The sequence below is a fragment of the Podarcis bocagei genome (assembly GCF_964188305.1).
Source record: "Podarcis bocagei genome assembly, chromosome: 11".
In the NCBI taxonomy this organism is placed as follows: Eukaryota; Metazoa; Chordata; class Lepidosauria; order Squamata; family Lacertidae; genus Podarcis; species Podarcis bocagei.
In genome coordinates, this window is record NC_138136.1 from 63289573 (window position 1) to 63310659 (window position 21087).

Genomic DNA, 21087 nt, shown 5'->3' on the forward strand with positions numbered 1-21087 from the left:
GAATGCGTGCACTTCTCTCTCTCGTTTTATTTAATGTGCATTTTAGAAGCATGTGGAAATATCCTGCGTCATCAACCACTTTGGGGAAAGTGTGCGTGTGTGTGTTTGGGGCTAGATTTCATGCATGCCTTTTTTTTAAGTTCTCTTCCTGCTTCATCCACATTCACCCCCCAAAAGGCCATTTTCTGCGTGCTGAATAAATTCTGCAACTTACTATTTCATAATAAAGTAATTATAAAATACTTTCTTTGTGTTTATTTGATTCCTATTAAAGAGAGTTACTTTATATATAGTCAATATAGGCACAGAGTTAATTTTTTAAACATTTTCTAATGGTGGTGTGCCGCGAGATTTTTTTCATGAAACAAGTGTGCCTTTGCCCAAAAAAGGTTGGGAAACACTGGTCTAGGACACAGAAAGTCCTGCCTTTGATGCCCCTATTCTGATGAAGTAAGGCAGTTGGATGGACTCTGCCTGATCCAACAAGGAAATTCTTATGTTTATTCCTGCTCACAGACTCCCCCTTTCCCCTGTTTTCCTCCTTCTGCTGCAGTTTATACTGAACAAAGACTGTTGACCTCTAAGCAGAGTTCCTGCTACCCTGCTCAAATGCCTTCCTCTGTGTCCCATACTCCTGGACACTCATAACTAGAGGCTCCACCTTCGTCCCAGGAAAGGTCTGTAGCTCAGAGGAGGAGCCTCTCCCTTGCAAGCAGAAGGTCCCATGTTCAAACCTTGGGATCTCCAAGTAGGGCTGAAAACCTGGGGAGACATTTCCAGTCAGCACAGACAACCATGAGCTAGGAGCAGTGGTCGGACTCAGTAAAAGGCTCTTTCCTATGCTCCTAAAAAGGCGTTCTCTTCAACATCATACAGGAAGCCATGGAAAACATGTATGGTTCTTTGGGCTGGTGTACACACCCATGACCATGTATGTTAAAAACTTTACGTGCTTCCAAATAACTGCACAACCATTACGTGCCCAGTCATTTAGCACACTGCCGTGTCACTGAATATGAGTAATTTTTAATTTGTGCCCTCGGGAAGCCAGCTGAAGTCAGCATCTCCTATCAATACCGGTCCACTTACAGCGCAAGCTGGTGTAATGAAAATCCGATCGGAGGGCTGGCGGGAGTAAATAAGTATGCCATTAAAATGAGAAAATCAAACCCCCAGACAGGTCTTTTCTCTCCCCCATTGATTCCTTTTATTACGGAAGTATTGCAGCTAAATAACATTAGTGTGAACCATCTCGATAGTGTTTTCCGCAGATTGTGTGTCAATAACCCAATTGCAGGCAGTCTCTCTGCGCGTTTGGGGGCCACTCTGCTCAACACGCCGTTAACGGGAAGGGTCGGTCCTTTGCGGTGACCTTCCCTGCCATCACGGTGACCCGCAGAAGCAAGATCATGTTGCCTCTCTCAGTCGGATTGCTGCTGGATGGGTTTTCTAACTCTTGGGAGCAGACATTGTGCCGTCCCTTTCGGGGTCAGGCCCAGCCAGCAGGGGAAAAGCAAAGTGGGAATACTGGCAGGGGGTCAACTCTTGAGAAGTCAGGTGATGCTTCAGCTGTCAAGGGTCAAACAATCCCATTCAAGGCTGTAAGTCGTTCACACAGCCCAGAAGCTTCAAGCACAACTTCCTATCTGCAGGGAGACAGTTCCCGCTACTGCCACTAGCTCATGGCTTCATAGAGTTGCAGAGTTGGAAGAGACCAGAGGCTCGTCCATTTGAACCCCTGCCATGCTTATTTCTGGAAGTGCAGGACATGAATCTGCGCTGGCTGGGAGTTGTAGTTCAAAACATCTGGAGGGCAGCAGTTTGGGGGAAGACTGTTGTGTTAACATAGTCTCCTACTTGCCTCTCTCTACTTGCATTGGAAAACATGGGATAACACTTGCTTGACACAACATCGTCTAAACTACCTGCAAGGAAATCAGAATAAATAGTTGACATCGTCTAATCTCCCTGCAAATGCATCAGGATGAACGGCTCAATAAACAGGCCACCTCTGGCTTGATCTCTGAGCAGACCTCATGAGTGTAACATCCAGCCTAATTATTTCACTTCTTTCATTGCTATTTTTCCTCGTCCCGCTGTGAAACGTCTTGCTTGATGAAGAGCTCTGGTGAACTCAAAATGCTTGTCACATTTTGTGACTTTTGGGTTCCTCCTAGTCGTGTTCTTACCCAGCTGTGGACTAGGGATGGAATTGGAGATATCATCTCGCTTCCTTCATTTTTCGTGAATTGTTCAGCCCATCCTGTTTCGCAGTTCTTTCCCTTTCGTAATTTTGACGCTCTTTCATCTCTTCATGCTTAACCTGTGTAAGATTTCGTAATCGTTTCCGAAAACTTTGATGTTTGTTTTGTAACATGAATTGCAACCATGTAACCGATACTACATTTTGGTTTGCACAATTTTATTATGCCCCACTCCCTTCCAGAAAATCTAGGGCTATTTAACAGAAGGGGGAATGAGACCATTAACACATAGTACAATCATGAACACATGCCATACTCACAACCTGGGAAAAGAAGGAAATGGTGTGCAGACAGTTCATTAGAGCTAGTCAATTATTGAAACGAGATTTCCTATGTAAAGTGAAACAAACATAGCTGGATTTACTATTACGAAAAAGGTGTTTTGTATTTTTTAAAAAAATATATATTAAGTTTTTAATTTTACAATTCCAAATAAACATTTTACAAACTTTAAAATATCCAGTGGCTTCCCTTCTCTTTCCATGGTTCATGTTACATATCATATATTCCTGCATATTTTACTAAACCATTCAAATCAGTTTTAAAACTTTTACATCCATCAAAAATTATTTATTCTGTTGAATTTATCTTAATGCCTCCAGTGTTTTTAGCTGTATACAGTTATTTTCCATATATTCAATAAATGTTTTCCACTCTTCTTCAACTATATGTTCTTCTTGCTCTCTTATTCTTTGTGTTAAATCTGCAAGTTCTGGATATTCTGTCAACTTAAGTTGCCAATCCTCTTTAGTTGGGACCTCGCTCACTTTCCATTTTGGGGCTAACAAAACACGGGCTGCAGTTGTTACATACATAAATAACCTTTTTTGACACCTAGGAATTTCTGTCTGGGTTATTCCCAACAAAAAGGACTCTGGTTTTTTGGGGGAAAGTAGTTTTAAACATTTTTTTTTATTCATTATAAATCATTTCAGTATACTTTTACCTTTTTACAAGTTTTTCAAAACAATTATTTTGAAAATATTTATTGAAATTTCAGGGACAGAAGTGCCAGCATATCGTAATCCCATGAATGTTCAATGATAGTACAATGGCATTTTGGTTTTCCTGTGAATGTCCCGGTCCTTAAACACTTCAATCAGGAGAAAGCCACACTCGCACAGCTCAGGTGATGCTGGATTTTGGCATTGATGTTGGCCCTTGTGGAAAGATAACTGCCCGGGTAGGAAAAGCTGTCAACATTTTCCAACGTCACACCATTGAGTTGGATTTGTGGCGCTGCAGAGGGGTTATTTTGTGCTTGTTGGTGCAGCACCTTGGGTTTTGGGATATTGAGCGATAAGCTATGGTTTCCGTAAGCTTCTGCAAAGATATTTAGGATGGTTTGGAGGTCATCCTCTGAGTGTGCACACACTATATTGTCATCAGCAAACTGAAGCTCTATGACGGAAGTTACAGTAACCTTACTCTTTGCTTTCAGCCTGCTCAGATTGAAGAGCTTTCCATCTGTTCGATATATGATTTCTACTCCGGTGGGGAGTTTCCCTTCGACAAAGTGTGGGATTATGGCGATGAAGATAATAAATAGAGTTGGGGCGATAACTCATCACTGTTTAACGCCTGATCCCACTGTGAATGGTTCCGTACGAGAGCCACTGTTATCCGCAATTGTTGCCACCATGTTACTGTGGAGGAGCTGAATTTACCTGGGCAGCCGATTTTCAAAAGGACAGTCCACAGGGCAGTGCAATTTAAAGTGTTGAAGGCCTTAGTCAGGTCAATAAATGCCATATACAGGGTTGGGTTTGCTCTCTGCATTTTTCTTAAAGCTGCCAAGCTCATTACTCACCTGATGATTGCTTTATATACGTAGCTTACTGTGGCAAGGTATTGGAAGGCTCTAAATGCCTTTGAGATCTGGATCTCACAACTTTGGGACCGAATAACAAGGGACAAACTGACGACCTATGTCCAAGAGAGCTGAATGGACCCAAAAACCACCACTTTTCCTGACCTAGTTTTATTACATACGCAATTTCTATAAAACAAGGCTATAGGCTTCTGAGAACACACAGCAACTTGTGGAATGAAACATTTGCTTAAAAACTGAACTGACTCTAAAACTAAGTGTAACTAGACATTGGGTGCTTCTGTGGGGTTGGCTGGGCTTGTTGAATATTTCTGGTTGTAGTGGAAACAATAAACTATATTTTTTTTCCAGGAGAGATTTTGCAAACTGCTGTAATTCTCCAGTATGAGATAGAACCCCCCTCCTAAAAAAGTAGCAAGACTTTGGAAGCCCCCATAGTTCCAACCTGCTGAAGGGGAAATTTCAGGTCCACACTTTGCTGCTTCCAATCTGTGTGACATGTACAAATGTGGTCCCTTGCTCCTCAAAACCTATTCTTCCTGCCTCTTGCTTTGTCTTGCTCTCCTTCTGTGTACAGTAGCCATTGATTTGCTTACAGGGCTATCTGTCTAGCAGAGCTCTGCCCGGATTCTCCATGAAGTGTCTATATATCTCCTGTATCCCTTAGTCTACAGTTATCTGGATATCTGCTGCAGCTATCTGTCTGTCTGCAGCAGCTGTCTAGCCGTTTACCTCCGGCATCCATCAGCACGTAGGGTTGGCCCAGAATATTTATCGACAGCCTTCTCATTTGCTTCTCTCTTTACGGCGGCAGGTAGGGGAAGCAGCCCATATTTGGGGGGATTTAAATAAACAAATAAGAGCAATCCCTCTGCGTTTGTGGCCAGCTCAAAAGAATTCATCATTAAAACCCATTAGCAGTGTGTAAAAGGCATGAACCACCAGGTGAAAACCCGTGGAGTGGATTTATTTCTGCAACTGGGGAAGAGGGGTATGCATGGAAATGGAAGAGGAGATGTAATAATTAAAAGCTTTCCTTTTTTTCTAGAAAAGAAAGCTAGAGGGCAAGAGCGCCTCTCTGGACAGAAATAATGCAGGAACATTGCAGGAACCTGCAGCACTGCCCCTTGCAGTCTGATCCTCTTTGCATCTTTCTTCAGAAGTAAAAACCCCACTGGGTTACACCCAGCTAAACTCTACAAAGAGCCCCTCAAAGCACCCTTTTTATGGCACGTACATGATGATTTGTGCCCACGATGCTATCAGAGCAGTCACATGTGGATCCCACTTTCAATACAGCTTGCACCTGTGGAAGTTTTGGGATGGGGACTTGATAAAGGGTAACAGAATATTGGGAAATGATATATAATAAATTGTTAAAAAAGTTTAAAAGTACCTTTCCAACACTGCTTATCTCCAGGCAGTACACACATTCCTGCCGAAATCCTGTAAATTTTTACGCCACAAATGTTCTCTTTTATTTTGTCTCGCTTTTGCTTCGCTGTTTCATTTATTTATTTTCCATTGCTTTTATATCCCGCTTTTTTCTCCATGGAGCTCCACGTGGAGTACATAGTTCTCCCCACTGCTCATTTAATCGACACAACAACCCTGAGAGGTAGTTTAGGTTGAGAGGCAGTGACTTTCATGAGTGAGTCTGGATTCGAACCCTGGTCTCTCCCGGGTCCCAGCCCAACACTCCAACCACTGCACGACACTGGCTCTCAAAACCGCAGCTCAAAGCTCTCTCATGAAAACATTTATAGCCAGCTCAACGTTTAAAGGCACTGCGGCGGCATATGAGACTATGAAACAAAATTAGACAGAACAAATTAAGAAACTCATTTTGTATCGACTGAAGTTGTGCAGCCCAGTTTACTCAGATCTCCCACTGATGGGGCTTACTCCCAGGAAAGTACAGCCACGGTATGAGACTCCTGGTTCTCATTTTGCAAATTCAGTCCAAATTGCAGTTAGCCCATCTGCTCACTAGATGGCATGTTTTCCTCTCTGTAGCCCCTGAAAATCTGCTTTGGAGATGGATAAAACCTGGAGGGGTCTGGATTGAGCCCCTGATCGTTTCCATTCCTGCATCTGGGCACCAAGTTTTAGTTTTATTTAATCAGCAGAGGCTTAGTCCTCCTCCTCCATTACAGAATGCCCATTTCAACAAATCTTTCTGGCGAGGACAATGATCCCCTGCAGAAGATCACAACTAGGCAAGAAGGGAAATCACCCCACCTTTTTCTTTCCCCTCTCTCTCTTGCCAAAGCAGGAGATCCATGACACCAGCAACACACAGGAGGTGATGTTGGAAGGAACACGGCATATCACTTCTTTCTCCCACCTCCTTCAAGGTCCTATCCTTAGCAAGTGTGCCAGCACACAGGTGAGCAGGTGGTTGAAGACACAGAGGAAGCCACAACTGCCATCAGTTTTCTCCCTCACTCCCATTCAAACGCCCTAGCTCGGGACAGCAAAATATGTGATCTGCCACCATCACTCCTTTGCTGCCTTTCGCCCCCAAAGCACCCTTCTCCAAACCCACAAAAGGAATGTCAAGGACCGACCCGTGGCTGCCGAAAACTACCTGCCGCGCAAGCTCTCAGAGATCCCTGCAAGAGAAGGGGAGAGGTTGACTTCACAGCCAAACAGAGTTGAAGGACAGAGGCCCTTCCGATGTCTGGAGTTTCTCTGCAGGGCAATATGAATCCCGCATCCCTGACTTCAGGAAAACCTCGTCTCCAGTCTGGCTGGTGCCCTGCACATTTTGATTCCTAACTTTCCTTCCTGAAGAGCTAGAGACTTAGGCCTCATCTGCACTTTTGCTTGCCGGGCATTTGGACCATATGGTGGACCAATTAATTTCCCTGGGTCCGTTGTTCCTTGCAAAAATCTGATATTAGCCACTGAATCAAAGCAAAATTCTTTTTTGGATTTTTCTGTGCATCTGATAAGTTCTGATTCAGTGGATAAGACCAGATTTTCACAAGGAACAGCCGCAGAATGACGAGCAAAAGTTCTCAGACCCTGGGGGATTAATCGGTACACAATATGATCAAATATATATTATAAAATAATTGAAAGCTCTCAAACTCTGGGGTCCCTTGCAAGCATGAGCCCTGATGCAATTGCTCCAAGGATGATTTGGCTTCAGAGTTCAGCATCCTGTTTTCAAAGATGCCTATGGGAACTAGAATTAGTTACTCAGCCCACACTGCCTGCTTAACCACCACTGTGACCCACAATGGATATTGTTGGTGAGGCTCATTTAACAGCAACAAGAGACTGAGCCTTTAGCATCGTCAACCCAGTTCTGTGGAACTCTTTGCCACTAGAGATCCAGTGCGTGCCTTCTTTAAAGGAAAACCGGCAAAAACAACAGTGCTGACATGGGTTGCCATACGTCCAGGTTTTCCAGGGCATTTTTTTACAGATTTCTGCAGTCTGCTTCAGACTGCAGTATTCTGTGTATGTCTGGGGAATTGTTATCTAAATTTCTGATTTTAACTTTTTTCAAATGGTTTTTTTAAAAAATAGTGCATGGATTTATGTGCAGTTGTTGTTAACCACTTTGATGTTTTCTTTATTCATGAGCTGTATATAAATATTTCTTTAAAAATAAATATGCCTCCCTGCTCTATTTTGTGACTTTTTTTGATTAAGTGCTGATTGTATTTTATTGAGAATACAATGTAGCGTTTTAGCTTACATTGCAAACTGCCAGGAGGTAGAATAAAATATTTAAAACGAGTAACTTAAAAGCAAACAAGAGGTAGGAAAAAACACGCTGGTTGACAGGGGGTGTCATGCTGTACTTGGGTCCTGGGTTCAAGTCTCGCTTCCACCTGGGACCCACTGTGTGATCTAGGGTAAGTTGGTTTCTCCACACTGTAGGTGCAAAATGGGAGAGGACTGGGCAGAATGCAAGCATTACTGGAGACTGAAGGGCAGTTTGCCAAATAACAGGTATCATGGTGGTTATTATTCGTCATTCATTTCAAGGATTTATAGCCGCCTTCAAATCTTGAGATAAAAGCTTAAATCTGGAATCCATAAAAAGTGATTGAAACAAACTGCATTAAAAATATGCATGCAAATAATAACCGAATCATAGCAATAAACAGATGAACCAGCAGTGTCACTTGATAAAATGACAGATAAAATTGGAAATAGACAACTGCTGTGAAAAAAAAAATCAGGCTGAGATCAGTTTGCATTGTTCATTAAAAGTCTGGGAAGTTTAAAAAAAGGAAGGCGCTAAAAAGATGTCTCTGGGGGGGTGTATTCTAAAAGTGGGCACCACCAGCAATAAGGGGGTCCTCTCTCTGGTCACCACCCACCTCACAGGGGCCCTCAGATAATTACCTCTGCTCAGGATCATAATCCCCCCTTTAAGATTGATAGACTGCCCATTAATTGCATCCTCTGGATGGTTCACAATTTTAAAAAGACAAAAAACAAAAAGATGTGATCTGTTAGACTTATTCAGCTATTCACATAAGACTAACCCCAAACAAAACCATTCTCAAACAGCACTAGAACCCTGTTCAAAATATATAGCCAGGCCCTTAATCCTTAGGCAGGTTTGCATGGGGGTAGCTGCAGGATTTATATAAACGATGTAAACAAACAATAAATATCACTGTTAGGTGACAACATCCTAGCAACAGGCGTGATTGTTGCTGCAATGAAGACTTCCCTGAGTTTCCCCAGAACACACATGGCAGGGTAATAATATTTACCTCTCGGATGTGCTTTAAACCAGCGCCTCTAATCCCAGAGCATCTATCCCTGGCATGTCCTAATGGCCTTCCTGGACAGGCCCAGTCATGCGCCGAATAACTTTAGTCAAATGCCTGGCCCTTTTCAAGGGGAGGGAAGGGGCCAGAATGAATCTCTCTCTCTCTTTCTCCTTTTCTCTCTCTCTTACCTTTTGCAGGAACACAGCAGCACCCATGCCAAGAGAAATGTGAAATAAACACACGTTTAATCTAAGTGTTTAAAAACCGTTTCTGCTCAAAGGTGGAAAACATCACTTGGAGGGGGGAAATCCCAACAGCTTGTGGCTGTTTCTCCTGGGATGCTTGATAGTAGAAGGCAGTTCTCCAGGCAGCAGCCAGATGACAACATTCCCCCTGCAGGCAAAACCAGCTAAAGAATATAAGAAGATCAGAAGAGCCTGTGGCTGGATCAGGCCAATGGCCCATCTAGTCTGGCATCCTCGTCTCACAGTGGCCAACCCGATGCCCCAATTGTAAGCCCCAAAGCAGGACTCTTACGATATGATAATCTTTATTATCATTGTCCCATACAGAACAACGAAATTGAAAATCTACATCAGACATTCAAAAACCCACAAGCCTGCTATCCCAGCCTGGTTATCCCCTAAAAACTCTGATACCCCATAATAAAATACAATATACTCCCACAGAGACTCCTTACACTGCATTTAAAACCAAAATCGCATCTGGATAGAAACTGTTTCTCAGGCGGCTAGTCCTAGTCTTTATAACCCTGGACCTTCTTCCAGAAGGCAGAAGTTGAAAGAGATCATTTCCGGGGTGTGCTATCTCTGCAGCTTTCTTCTGACACCTGGAAGCATAGATTTGATCCAAGGTGGGAAGAGTGCACCAAATTATTCTCTCCGCATTCTTTACAACCCTGGACAGCATTGTTTTTCCCCTGACCGTGCAGCTCCCAAACCACACACACAGACCATAAGTTAATACACTCTCAACAGTATAATGGTAAAATGCCATCAACAGGTCCTTTGAGAGATAGTTTTTCCGGAGGATTTTCAGAAAATATAACCTCTGCTGTGCTCTCTTCATCAGGTCTTTACTGTTTTCTCCCCAGGTTAGGTCATCTCTCAACTCCATTCCCAGAAATCGAAACACCGAGACCTGTTCCACGCACTTCCCCTCAATAATGAGTGGCTGAATATTCAGTTTACATTTCCTAAAGTCCACAGTAATCTCTTTTGTTTTCAGAACAGCAGGCTCTGCAACTGTCCCTGTATTCCAGGGATGTCCTGGATTTAGAGAAGCCACCCCAGTTTCGGATTTGATCCCAGAATGTCCTACTTTTCTGTATAGGTAAAGGGACCTCTGACCGTTAGGTCCAGTCACGGACGACTCTGGGGTTGCGGTGCTCACCTCGCTTTACTGGCCGAGGGAGCCGGCGTACAGCTTCTGGGTCATGTGGCCACCATGACTAATCCTCTTCTGGCGAACCAGAGCAGCTCACATTTTCATCGAAGAAATGTTGGAGGGTATGGAGTTATCCGACCCCTGAGCCGTCTGAAAGCAATCCTGTACAGTGGTACCTCTGGTTGCAAACAGGATCCATTCCGGAGGCCTGTTTGCAACATGAAAACAATGCAACCTGCAGCAGCACGTCTGCACATGTGTGGGTTGCGATTTGCCGCCTCTGCACATGCGCGTTACGTCATTTCGCGCTTCTGCGCATGCGCAAGTGGCGAAACCCGGAAGTAACCCTTTCCAGTACTTCTGGGTCGCCGCAGGACGTAACCTGAAAGAACGTAACATGAAGCGGACGTAACATGAGGTATGACTGTTATAGGGAAGTGTTTTTAATGTTTTTATATGTGTCAGAAGCTTCCCAGAGTGGCTGGGGCAACCCAGTAAAAGATAAATAGTAAAATATTACCATTATGGAATTGGATGTCCCTATTTTCATTGGAGGAATGTTGGAGGGTATGGAAGAGTGCTGGATTTCGGTCAGCGTGGGCAGTTCACCTGCACTGGGTGGTGAGCTGAGGGGGCTCGAAATCATCATCATCAATCTATATTTATGGAGATACCTACCTAGAAGATACATTAAATCACCTGTACCAGAAAGGAATTATTGTAGCTATTAAGAGTTTACCTGGTTTCTCACCTGGGGCTGATGGGAGTTGTCATCCAAAACATCAGATGGGCGCCACATTGACAAATCCTGAACTATGGGATAGCCAGTATGTTTATCCAATTAGCAATGGGTTAGCAGTGGCCCGAGTAGAGAGGAACGGCGGAAATGTTCGCTGCGGTTCCAAGCATGTTTTCTCAGGAGTTAGCCTCACTTTTTCAATGGGCCACACCCCCATGAAAGTGTGCCGGAATACAGCCTTCATCTGTCACAGAAATGGCAGTGTGTAGTGAACCCTACAGAAGAGAGAGTGTTTATTTCTGAAGATATCCATCTGCTAGAGCAGACATTTGCCTCCTTAACAAATTAGAGGTTGAAGAGGGTTTGAGGGTTGTTTGGGGTTTAATAAGAGAGAATTTCTCATAAAAGTGTGGTACTGCAAGGGCTTTTCCACACCAGAATTCACAGTGCATTCCTACTTAATTTGCATAGTGTACATGGCATTACCCTCAAAAAACACCAGTCTTGATGCCTTCCCCCAGTAAATTCAAGTTTGCCCCATACAGGGACAATCCCAAAAATGGGAGAGCTCCGAATTGCTCCGTGTGAGGTTGCAAAGGATTTGTTTTGGTGTTGTTTGGTCTTGCCACTTCCTCCTGTTCCCCTTTCTGTGCCTGATGCTTCCCAGTGCTTTCATTTCTTCTCAGAAATGCCCTGAGTTTTTATTTTCTTTTGAAGCCTCAGATTCGTGCAAACAGATAAACTGTGCAAGCAAACATTTTAAATTTTGACTCCAGGTTTATTGGGAAGCAATCTGAAAAGCATGTGCTGCTGAAAATTTACAATTGCTTTCTTTTCCTTTCCAGTACGCTAGTAAAGGTGTGTCAGGAATTTAACCATCTCTCCCTCTCTTTCTCTCCATATGTATGTGCATATCCATTTTTCTTTTGATGCCTGTGATTTGAACAAAACTGGAAAACTGCACGAGCAAAAAGCCCTAGCCATAGATATTCTTTCCAACCCCCAGATTTTCATAAAACCAGAAAATTGCACAAGCAAATTTACAGTTGTCTGACTCTGTGCTTTTGCACACTTTGTGGGTCAGGATATTTAGGGGTTTTTTTAGAAGGTGCAAGTGCACCTATCTGCATGCATGCTGTCTGAATTTTATTAGCAGAACAGACTCGACAAATCAGAAGGTGGGGAAACACAGAAGGGAGTGCCTACTGGCATGAGTGGGAAAAACCTACGTTGTTCCTCATATACAGTACAAATTCAAATGCGTGCAGGTGTGGACTCCTCTGGTCTGATTCAAATGGGGAAAGAGTGGATAAACAGCAAAATAAGGCTCAAGTGTGGTCAAGCCCTTGGATCAAATTGATGCATTTAAAATTTTTATTTAAGATATTGATTAGCTGCTCTTCCGTCAACGCTTCCAGAGAAAAGAATAAAGCAACCACACACATTTAATTGCTTTGTATTATTGTAACAGACCACTGCAGATAAAACGTGTTGTGCACAGACATGTGAGCTTCGGGGTAACACAGAACGCTTGGACGAAATGTTGTGAGATGAACATAAGGAAATCAACTGCCCCGTATGCTTTGCTCTGCTGTTACTCCTCCTCTCCCTGCAGTTCTGAGTATTTCTGTCCGAAATCGATGCCCCCTTTTGACTGCCTTTGGGCTGTTGCTGCAGGGCAGGATTTCACCTTTGAGGATCAGGGTGGGGGTGCAGAGCGAGATTCCCAAGGATGCCTGGAGAGCAGCGATCCTACAAGGCTGACCTGAGATACTTCCAGGGCAAGACCACCTGCTCTGCAACTCTCCCTGCCTCTTTCTGCTTGCTTATCTCCCACATAAACATGCTGGTGGATGCTGGGATGTTAATGGAGTTTATTAGCCACCACCCGTCTTTGCAAGAGCTCTCCTTTTGCAGCTTAACCCACAACAAAGTCAGCTGTGCGAAGGGGAGGAGGAAGAGGAAAGGGCAGGACAAATATGTCCTGTTTATGTCTTGGGAACTCTGGGTTTCTCTTGACTGCCCAGGGTCACGGCATGCTCTCTCTCTCAAATACTGCTCAGTGTGAAATACAGTGGTACCTCAGGTTACATACGCTTCAGGTTACAGACTCCGCTAACCCAGAAATAGTACCTCGGGTTAAGAACTTTGCTTCAGGATGAGAACAGAAATCACGCAGCGGCAGTGGGAGGCCCCATTAGCTAAAGTGGTGCTTCAGGTTAAGAACAGTTTCAGGTTAAGAACAGACCTCCAGAACGAATTAAGTACTTAACCCGAGGTACCACAGTATCGTTTGAGGGCAACTCTCAAATGCAAACTGTACGTCTATCAGGCACTTTGAAGGACCAGCTATGGAGGAGGATGAAGGAGCCTGCAGAAACACTTGTGGATGTGGGCCAATATTTGAGCATTCAGTGAATAAATATCTAGACTAGCCTCCCCCAACATGGTATTTTGCAGATGCTCCGGTCTACAATTCCCATTGGGAGTTGTCGTTCAAAACAACTGGAGGGTACTAGGTCAGGGAAAGGGAAAGGGAAAGGGAAAGGGACCCCTGACCATTAGGTCCAGTCATGGCCGACTCTGGGGTTGTGACGCTCATCTCGCTTTATTGGCCAAGGGAGCCGGCATACAGCTTCCGGGTCATGTGGCCAGCAGGACTAAGCCGCTTCTAGCAAACCAGAGCAGCGCACGGAAACGCCGTTTACTTTCCCACCAGAGTGGTACCTATTTATCTACTTGCACATTGACGTGCTTTCGAACTGCTAGGTTGGCAGGAGCAGGGACCAAGCAACGGGAGCTCACCCCTTCGTGGGGATCCGAACCGCTGACCTTCTGATCAGCAAGTCCTAGGCTCTGTGGTTTAACCCACAGCGCCACCTGCGTCCTAGGAAACATCATAAGTCATGGAGGAGAATTTGGGGAGCAAATTTCAGTTCAGCTGCAGCGCCCACCTTCCTTTGTGAGTAAACACTGAGCAATGAGAAGCTGCAATGTGGTTTATTTACTCAGAAATATATCCTGTAGGACTTGCTTTCAGGGAAATATGCATAGGATTGGACCCAAAGGGAGTGAGGGGGCCTACAAAATGGAAATGCTCCTTTGACCATAGCCCACCTGAGTAACAGTGACCTAGAGCAGTGGCTAAAGGACTGTGTGCCTTTGAATAAGACGGTCCTGAGTTCAAAACTTAATTCTGCCATGAGCTCAGAGACAGACCATAGATAGGCTGCTCCTCTGTCAGTCTAAGTTCCCACCTACAAGATTGCAATGTTAATACTAGATTCCAAGCCAATAACGTGATTTCTTTAACGGGCATTTGGTATATAGTAAAGGTAAAGGGACCCCTAACCATTAGGTCCAGTCGTGGCCAACTCTGGGGTTGCGGCGCTCATCTCGCTTTACTGGCCGAGGGAGCCGGCGTACAGCTTCCGGATCATGTGGCCAGCATGACTAAGCCGCTTCTGGCAAACCAGAGCAGCGCACGGAAACGCCGTTTTCTTTCCCACCGGAGTGGTACCTATTTATCTACTTGCACTTTGACGTGTTTTCGAACTGCTAGGTTGGCAGGAGCAGGGACCGAACAACGGGAGCTCACCCAGTTGCGGGGATTCAAACTGCCGACCTTCTGATCAACAAGTCCTAGGCTCTGTGGTTTAACCCACAGCGCCATCTGCGTCCCTATTTGGTATATAATAGGGTGATAATTGGCTGGTTTGCTAGGATCACCCTTCTTAAAGATAGGAATGACTATGCTAATATTCCACTGAGAAAGAAAGTGACCAATATTTATGTAAATAGAGTTGCAAGGATAGATACCCATCAATTTCAGGCTGCCTTATACACTTCTCCAATGATTCCACCTTCCCATTTTTTAGAGTAGAGATTATTTCACAGGTTTCACTAGGAGTCACAGGGTCCCACACTGGAAGGCTTCCCTCTATATTAATGGGGGGGGGGGCTATTTGAATATTGTTTCATAACAGGATCTTAGGCAATGTGTTCATTGAACAGCTCTCAGAAATGTGTCTCCCAGGGACGTAAGGGGATAAAGGCTGTTAATACTGCCCTACCTTGCCAGGCTGTTGTGTGGATCATTGAACTAATGGCATAGGAAGTCCTTTAAAGGCTCTAACATATCATGCAAAGCCTGTGAAATGCTATGCTGTTGTTTCAACGAACGTCTGAGCCACTTCCAAGCTACAGATAAAGTGAAGTTTGTGATGAACGTCATCTATTACCCGAGTGGTTTTATTTCTCTGGGCTCAACACCCCCTGACGATGGACGTGCCACAGATTCCTCGTGACAAACTGTGGCTTCACCGAAAACCTCCTGCTGCTTCCAGACCCTCTTCAGATTATTATTTGCTCACAACGAATGTCCATGTCAGTGCAAGTTAAATAATAGACTCCAGTTGCTGAGATCCTTGGACAACCAACACTCTATAAATATAGATTACCTTATAGATTATGTGCCACTGGATAAGAAGAGGCCAAGCCGTTTCCCTACAAAGTGTCAGAAGGGAGAATTATCCACAGAAGGCGCTTTTAGGGTGGCTGGGTTAATCCACTGTCCCCTCTTTCCATCCTTGCGACTCTTAACATCCAGTTTCTAAGGCTTTGCCGATGCATTTGCAGCCCTGAATTTAGCTTCCAGCTAAACAGATTGGCTTTACGCACAGGCGTAGCATGGGATGTGTTGGTTTAGGGCAGGGGTCTGCAACCTTTAAGACAAAAAGAGCCACTTGGACCCGTTTCCAAAGAAAAAAAAAAAGGGAGCCGCAAAACTCATCATTATAAAAATAACTTTTTTGTCACTTTTTTAAATTATTTCTTTGTTTGACCCCTCAGAATTACTACTCCTCATAGAAATAAATGTTAAATTAACAAGTTACCTTTTTGTGTGTGTGTGTTCTTCACTCCCCTTCAAAACAGTGACCAGCGTACATGCCCCTTACAATGTAGCGGGCGGGCGGGCGGGAAGGTGACGTCGGGACGGTGCTTGACTAACGCACGCACCGCCCCCATGCGACGTCACAGCCAGTACAGCGCCCGCCACAGTGGGGAGTGTCGGGGCGCACAATGTGCCTCCTCCCCTCGCTAGTATCTGCCCCGGAGCCGCGGCAAAGGTGTAAAAGAGCCACATGCGGCTCCGGAGCCACGGGTTGCCGACCCCTGGTTTAGGGCCTTAGGATTTTTTGGTTTTCATTTTTGGTAACTTTGCTGTGTTAAATGTGCATTCCATGGTCGTAATTCTCCTTTGTCTTTTTTTTATTTGGAAAACTTTAAGAAAACGTTTTAGTTTCCTGCTAATTTTGTTGCTTTGAATGTATACTTTATGTTTGACTTTCTTCAGTAATGTTTTATTCTGGATTCTTTCATTTGGATTTTATGTTTTAATGTATTATATACTATGATGTTAGCTGCCCTGAGCCTGGTTTGGCTGGGGAGGGCGGGATATAAATAAAATATTCTTATTCTTATTCTTATGGACAGGTAGTAAATGAGATATTTTGAGAGGCATAATTTTATCCCAGCACGGGAGATGGTAGGAAGTCTCTCGCGCAGCACAAAGTTACACTGTGGAACTCCCTCCCACAGGAGGCTGCTAACCCAGATGGCTTTAAAAGAGGATGGGACAAATTTGTGGAGGACAAGAGGGCTATCAATGGCTACTAGCCAGCATAGCTCTGCTCTGTCTCCACGGCTGCAGGCAGCATAGCTTCTGAATACCCGTTGCTGGAAACCGCAGGAGGGAAGAGCGCACCTGTGTTCGAATCCTGCTCGCTGGTCTCACACAGGCATCTAGTTGGCCCCTGTGAGAACAGGATGCAAGACTCCGTGGGCCACGGGCCTCATCCAGCGGGCTCTTCCTTTCTTCTGCATGCCAAGCAGATGTTCCACCACCAAGCCAGGGCCCTCTACATGCCGCCAGACTACAGCTCCCATCACCCTTGACCACTGACTCTGCCAGCCTGGACTGATGGGGTTTGGAATGCAAGAGCTAACTGCCACAGGTCCCCCACATGAAAAGGTAAAGGGACCCCTGACCATTAGGTCCAGTCGCGGCCGACTCTGGGGTTGCGGCGCTCATCTCACTTTACTGGCCGAGGGAGCCAGCGTACAGCTTCCGGGTCATGTGGCCAGCATGACTAAGCCGCTTCTCGCGAACCAGAGCAGCCTATGGAAACACCGTTTACCTTCCCGCCAGAGCGGTACCTATTTATCTACTTGCACTTTGACGTGCTTTCGAACTGCTAGGTTGGCAGGAGCAGGGACCGAGCAACGGGAGCTCACCCCGTCGCGGGGATTCGAACCGCCGACCTTCTGATCGGCAAGTCCTAGGCTCTGTGGTTTAACCCACAGCGCCACCCGCGTCCCTCCCCCACATGTACCAAGAGTTTAAAAAGTGGAGGGCAGAGGTCCTTTGCTACTGGACTCCACTTCGCTTGGAAAGGGTTGCTTGTTGTTCCACCTTTCTAGGAGAAAATCAAACTCAAGCGGCTTATGATGCAAGTGACTGCTTTGAAATAAAATTAGGGGACTATCAGCTTTCACAGAGTTGGCTCTGGTTTTTTTGGGAAGAGTCAGAAAGCCCACCCGGGATTGTCAGTCTTTGCATGTTGATGGAAGGAGCGAAGGAAGCTTCTTCCGCCCAGGTATTAGGTGCGCCCAGGGAGTCTCGGCCGGCTGGTCCGTCGGTGATCTTCTCTCTGGAGCAATTTCCCCCTCGGGCGATCCGCCAGCTCAGCCCAGCCGGCCCCCTGCCATTTATCACTCCCTTTGACGTGTTGTTAGCAAATGGGGATCTCTCGGCTGCTGGGGGTGGGGAAGAGGAGGAGGAGGAGGAAGGGGTCAGTCTTGCTTCTACTGCCACTTGTTGCAAAGTGGGGGGGGGGAGGAGTAGGAGGAAGAGGAGGGCGAAAAACAGGACCCCCCCCCTCCGCCCGCCTCTCCGATCTCGCCCACAAGGCGCAGGATCCGAACCCAGAGAAATATTTCGGACGCATCTGACACATGCCTCGAGGGGGGTGGGAGGAGGGGGAGGGGCAGACCCCCAACAACCCTCCCCGGACCAACCCCGAACGCCAGCGCGGAGGTCTCGATTAAAATTACATTCAGGCGGCCAGGCGGTCGCCCTCCCTCCCTCGCTTCCCACACACACGCCACCCCCCCCCCGTCGAGTTTGAGTCCATTTTTTCGCCCAGCGCGGCCAGGTGCGCAACGGAGAGGCGAAGGATGGGCGAAAACACCCGCGTCGCCACCAAATCCGCCCTGGTAAGCGGCGCCGGGTCAGCACCCCTCGTACCCCCCCCGGGGGGGCGGGCGGCGATTCGGTCCCGGACTCCCCACCGCGCGGGTGGAGTTTGGAAGGAGTTTGTTTGCTTGTTTTAACGGGTGGGAGGGGGAAGTCAGCGTCGGGTTACTGGGAAAGCCAACTTCTGGAGGGCTTCACGTGTGTGTGCCCCCCCCCCCGTCTCCAGCCTCTCCCGTCCAGTTTAATTCTTTTGATGGGGGGGGAGGGAAGGTTCTCCCCCGCTTTCCTTGTGAAGTTTCCGCGCGCGCGCTTCTCGACAGCACCGTGGGTGGGTCCCCAAGCGGACGCTCCCGGGCGGCTTCCTTCCTTCCTGACCCCCCCCCCGGTCAGTCCCACGCCCTGGGCTCCTTCCCCTTCCCACCCCGGCGCCCTTCGGGGACCATCTTCCCTTTCCTCCGCCCTCCCTTCTCCCCCCCTCCCGCCCCGTCTCCTTTTCTTCCTCCTCGGCTCCTTCGTCCTTTCTTCCTTCTGACGCCCCCCCTCTCCGTTTATTTCTTTCTTTCTCTCTCTCTCTTTCCAGGCTGCCGCCGCCTTCTCCTCGCCGTCGGCGTCGTCGGCTCCGTCGTGCTCGCCGGGGCGCGGCGCGGGCGCCGCCGGGGGGCTCCGACTGGAGGCGGTGATGGAGAACCTGCAGCGGGCGCAGGCGGCGCGCCTCGAGGAGAAGCTGCGCCGCGCCCAGGCAGCCCCGGCCCGGAGTAGCCCCGGCGGCGGCGGCCCCCACCCCCAGGCGCTCCCGGCCGGGCAGCCGCCTCCGTTGCGCGCCTCGCAGCCGCCGCCTCCGCACCCCGCCGCCGCCGGAGCCTGCCCGACGGCCACCCCGCTGGCGCTGCGCCCCTTCCCGGCCGCCGGGCGCTGCGCGGGGCTGCTGCCCTCGGGGCGAGCGCTCCCTCTCCCTCCGCCGCGCCCCGCGCCGGATCCGGCCGCCGCCCGCCGCCGCCCCGAGGAAGAGGAGGAGGAGGAGGGCGGTGGCGGCGGCGAGGACGACGACGACGAGGAGGAAGACGACGAGGAGGAAGCGGAGGACGACGAGCCGGACGACGAGGACCGAGGCGCCGCCGCCACCGCGCCCCGACACGCGCCGCGCCTCGCCTCGCCGCCGCTGCCCCCGGCGCCGCAGCAGCCCCACGAGTGGACCTACGAAGAGCAGTTCAAGCAGGTAGGCAACAGGAACCCCAAATCTCGGTGTTATTAACCCCCCCATCCAAGTGTGCGCCCCTCGACGGGACCCCTCAGGCTGCTCTAAAAAGGACTCCTCCCTCGCATCCCAGTTGCGCCCCCAGATCTCCTCCTTGCCCAGCTGCGCCCTCGGAGCTGCCAGAGGGAAAACTTTGGCGCTGACGTCTCTTTCTCCAGAGGCTTAGAGATCTTTTGCATCCTCCACGAAAGGGCAAACGAGCCCCAACTTCTTCCTCTCCGACTCTCAGGCCTGCCTCACAAACTGGCCGTCAACCTCTCAGTTCTTTTTAATTCTTTCAAAGATACTTAATCTTTCGCCATTAGCTACTTCCCCCACCACACTCTGACAACAGTTCCCTTTATTTCCAGTGCCCCGGGTCATGTGGCCGGAAAAACAACGAATAACCCCCATGAGGACTAGCCTCCTTAGGGGCTGTGGTCTTGTGACAGTTGTAGGTGGGACAGTGGAAATGGGGAAACTGGGTGGGTGGAAGGAATGCAATGGAGTATGCTGGAAAAGAGCGTGGCTGAAAGGGACGCTCTTAGGTTGTCAGTCCTGTTTGTATGTATTGTTACCAAATGATCGACTAGGCAGGGTTTCCTAGGTGCTGGTGTGCAAGAATCCTGACCTCCCCTCCAGTTATTAAAGTTTGTAGGTCTGGAGAAATATTCTGAAATGTCAAGACAACATTCTTAAGAGCCCGTGCTCTAATTCTGGGGTGCCAAAAATTCTAGGCTGCTTCCAACCTGTATCTCAAACCCATTAGGAAGGATCCAGGAGCGCCAATCTGCCAGTCTCTGAAAATATAGTTTGGTTCATTTGCAAGCCTCTTGAGAGCTGACCCCAAATTCCTCCTTTTGCCCCTGTTCATTCCATCTTCTTTCCAAACCTTTGCATTAGCTTCCCAAATAGCCCCCAGTGCCTGCCAGAATCCTTCAAATGCCGCCGATTTATTCTCAAATCAATTTTCTTTCCCCTCGGTATTCTACCCCCTGTATATACCCTCTCCATGGATGTTTCAAGTTTTGCAATGTCTCCTTGTTGCCTTAAATGTGCCATTTCTCATATATAGAACCAGGGCATCAAATAAAGTTCTCTTTGAGACAGGACCGCTTGTACCTCCGCAGGTAGCTGTTAGGGCCTTTTCCCTGAAAAAAAAAACAATTCCTCTCACAGTTTTATGTCAAGGCTGAGCTACAGCTAAATTTGTTTTTAGGGTGGTGGAATCTTGGGTTTTTAACCAACTATTTCAGTTGGTGTGGTGTAGCATTTAGAGTGTCTGCCATGAACCCGGGAGACCAGGGTTCAAATTCCCAATCAGCCATAAAATTCACCAGGTAACTTTGGGGCAGTCCCTCACGCTTGGCCTAACTTACCTCACAGGGTTGTTGTGGAGATAAATTAGGAGGGAGGTAGAACCATGTACCATGAACCTTGAGCTCCTTGGAGGAGAAAAAGTGGAACAGAAATGCCATAAATGAATTTTGGGCAGTTTAAAACCACCGTATCCAATGCTGCTCATGGGGAGTTTTGCCTGTATAGCAAACTCCCCCCTCCTCTTCTTCCCTTGCGCACCCTCAAAATCTGTTTCGGAGGATCCCCCAAA

General features: G+C 47.3%; 1 protein-coding gene across 1 annotated transcript in view; it reads left to right on the forward strand.

The window, feature by feature from the left end:
* Nucleotides 1-17939: 17939 nt before the first annotated feature.
* The window catches only part of ARID3C (AT-rich interaction domain 3C), a 124243-nt gene continuing 121095 nt past the window's right edge, over nt 17940-21087 (forward strand). The window contains exons 1-2 of the mRNA XM_081212951.1: nt 17940-18264; nt 18825-19460. Coding sequence (XP_081069077.1) covers nt 18226-18264; nt 18825-19460 — 675 coding nt within the window. The 5' untranslated portion in view covers nt 17940-18225. The remainder of the gene's footprint in view (nt 18265-18824; nt 19461-21087) is intronic.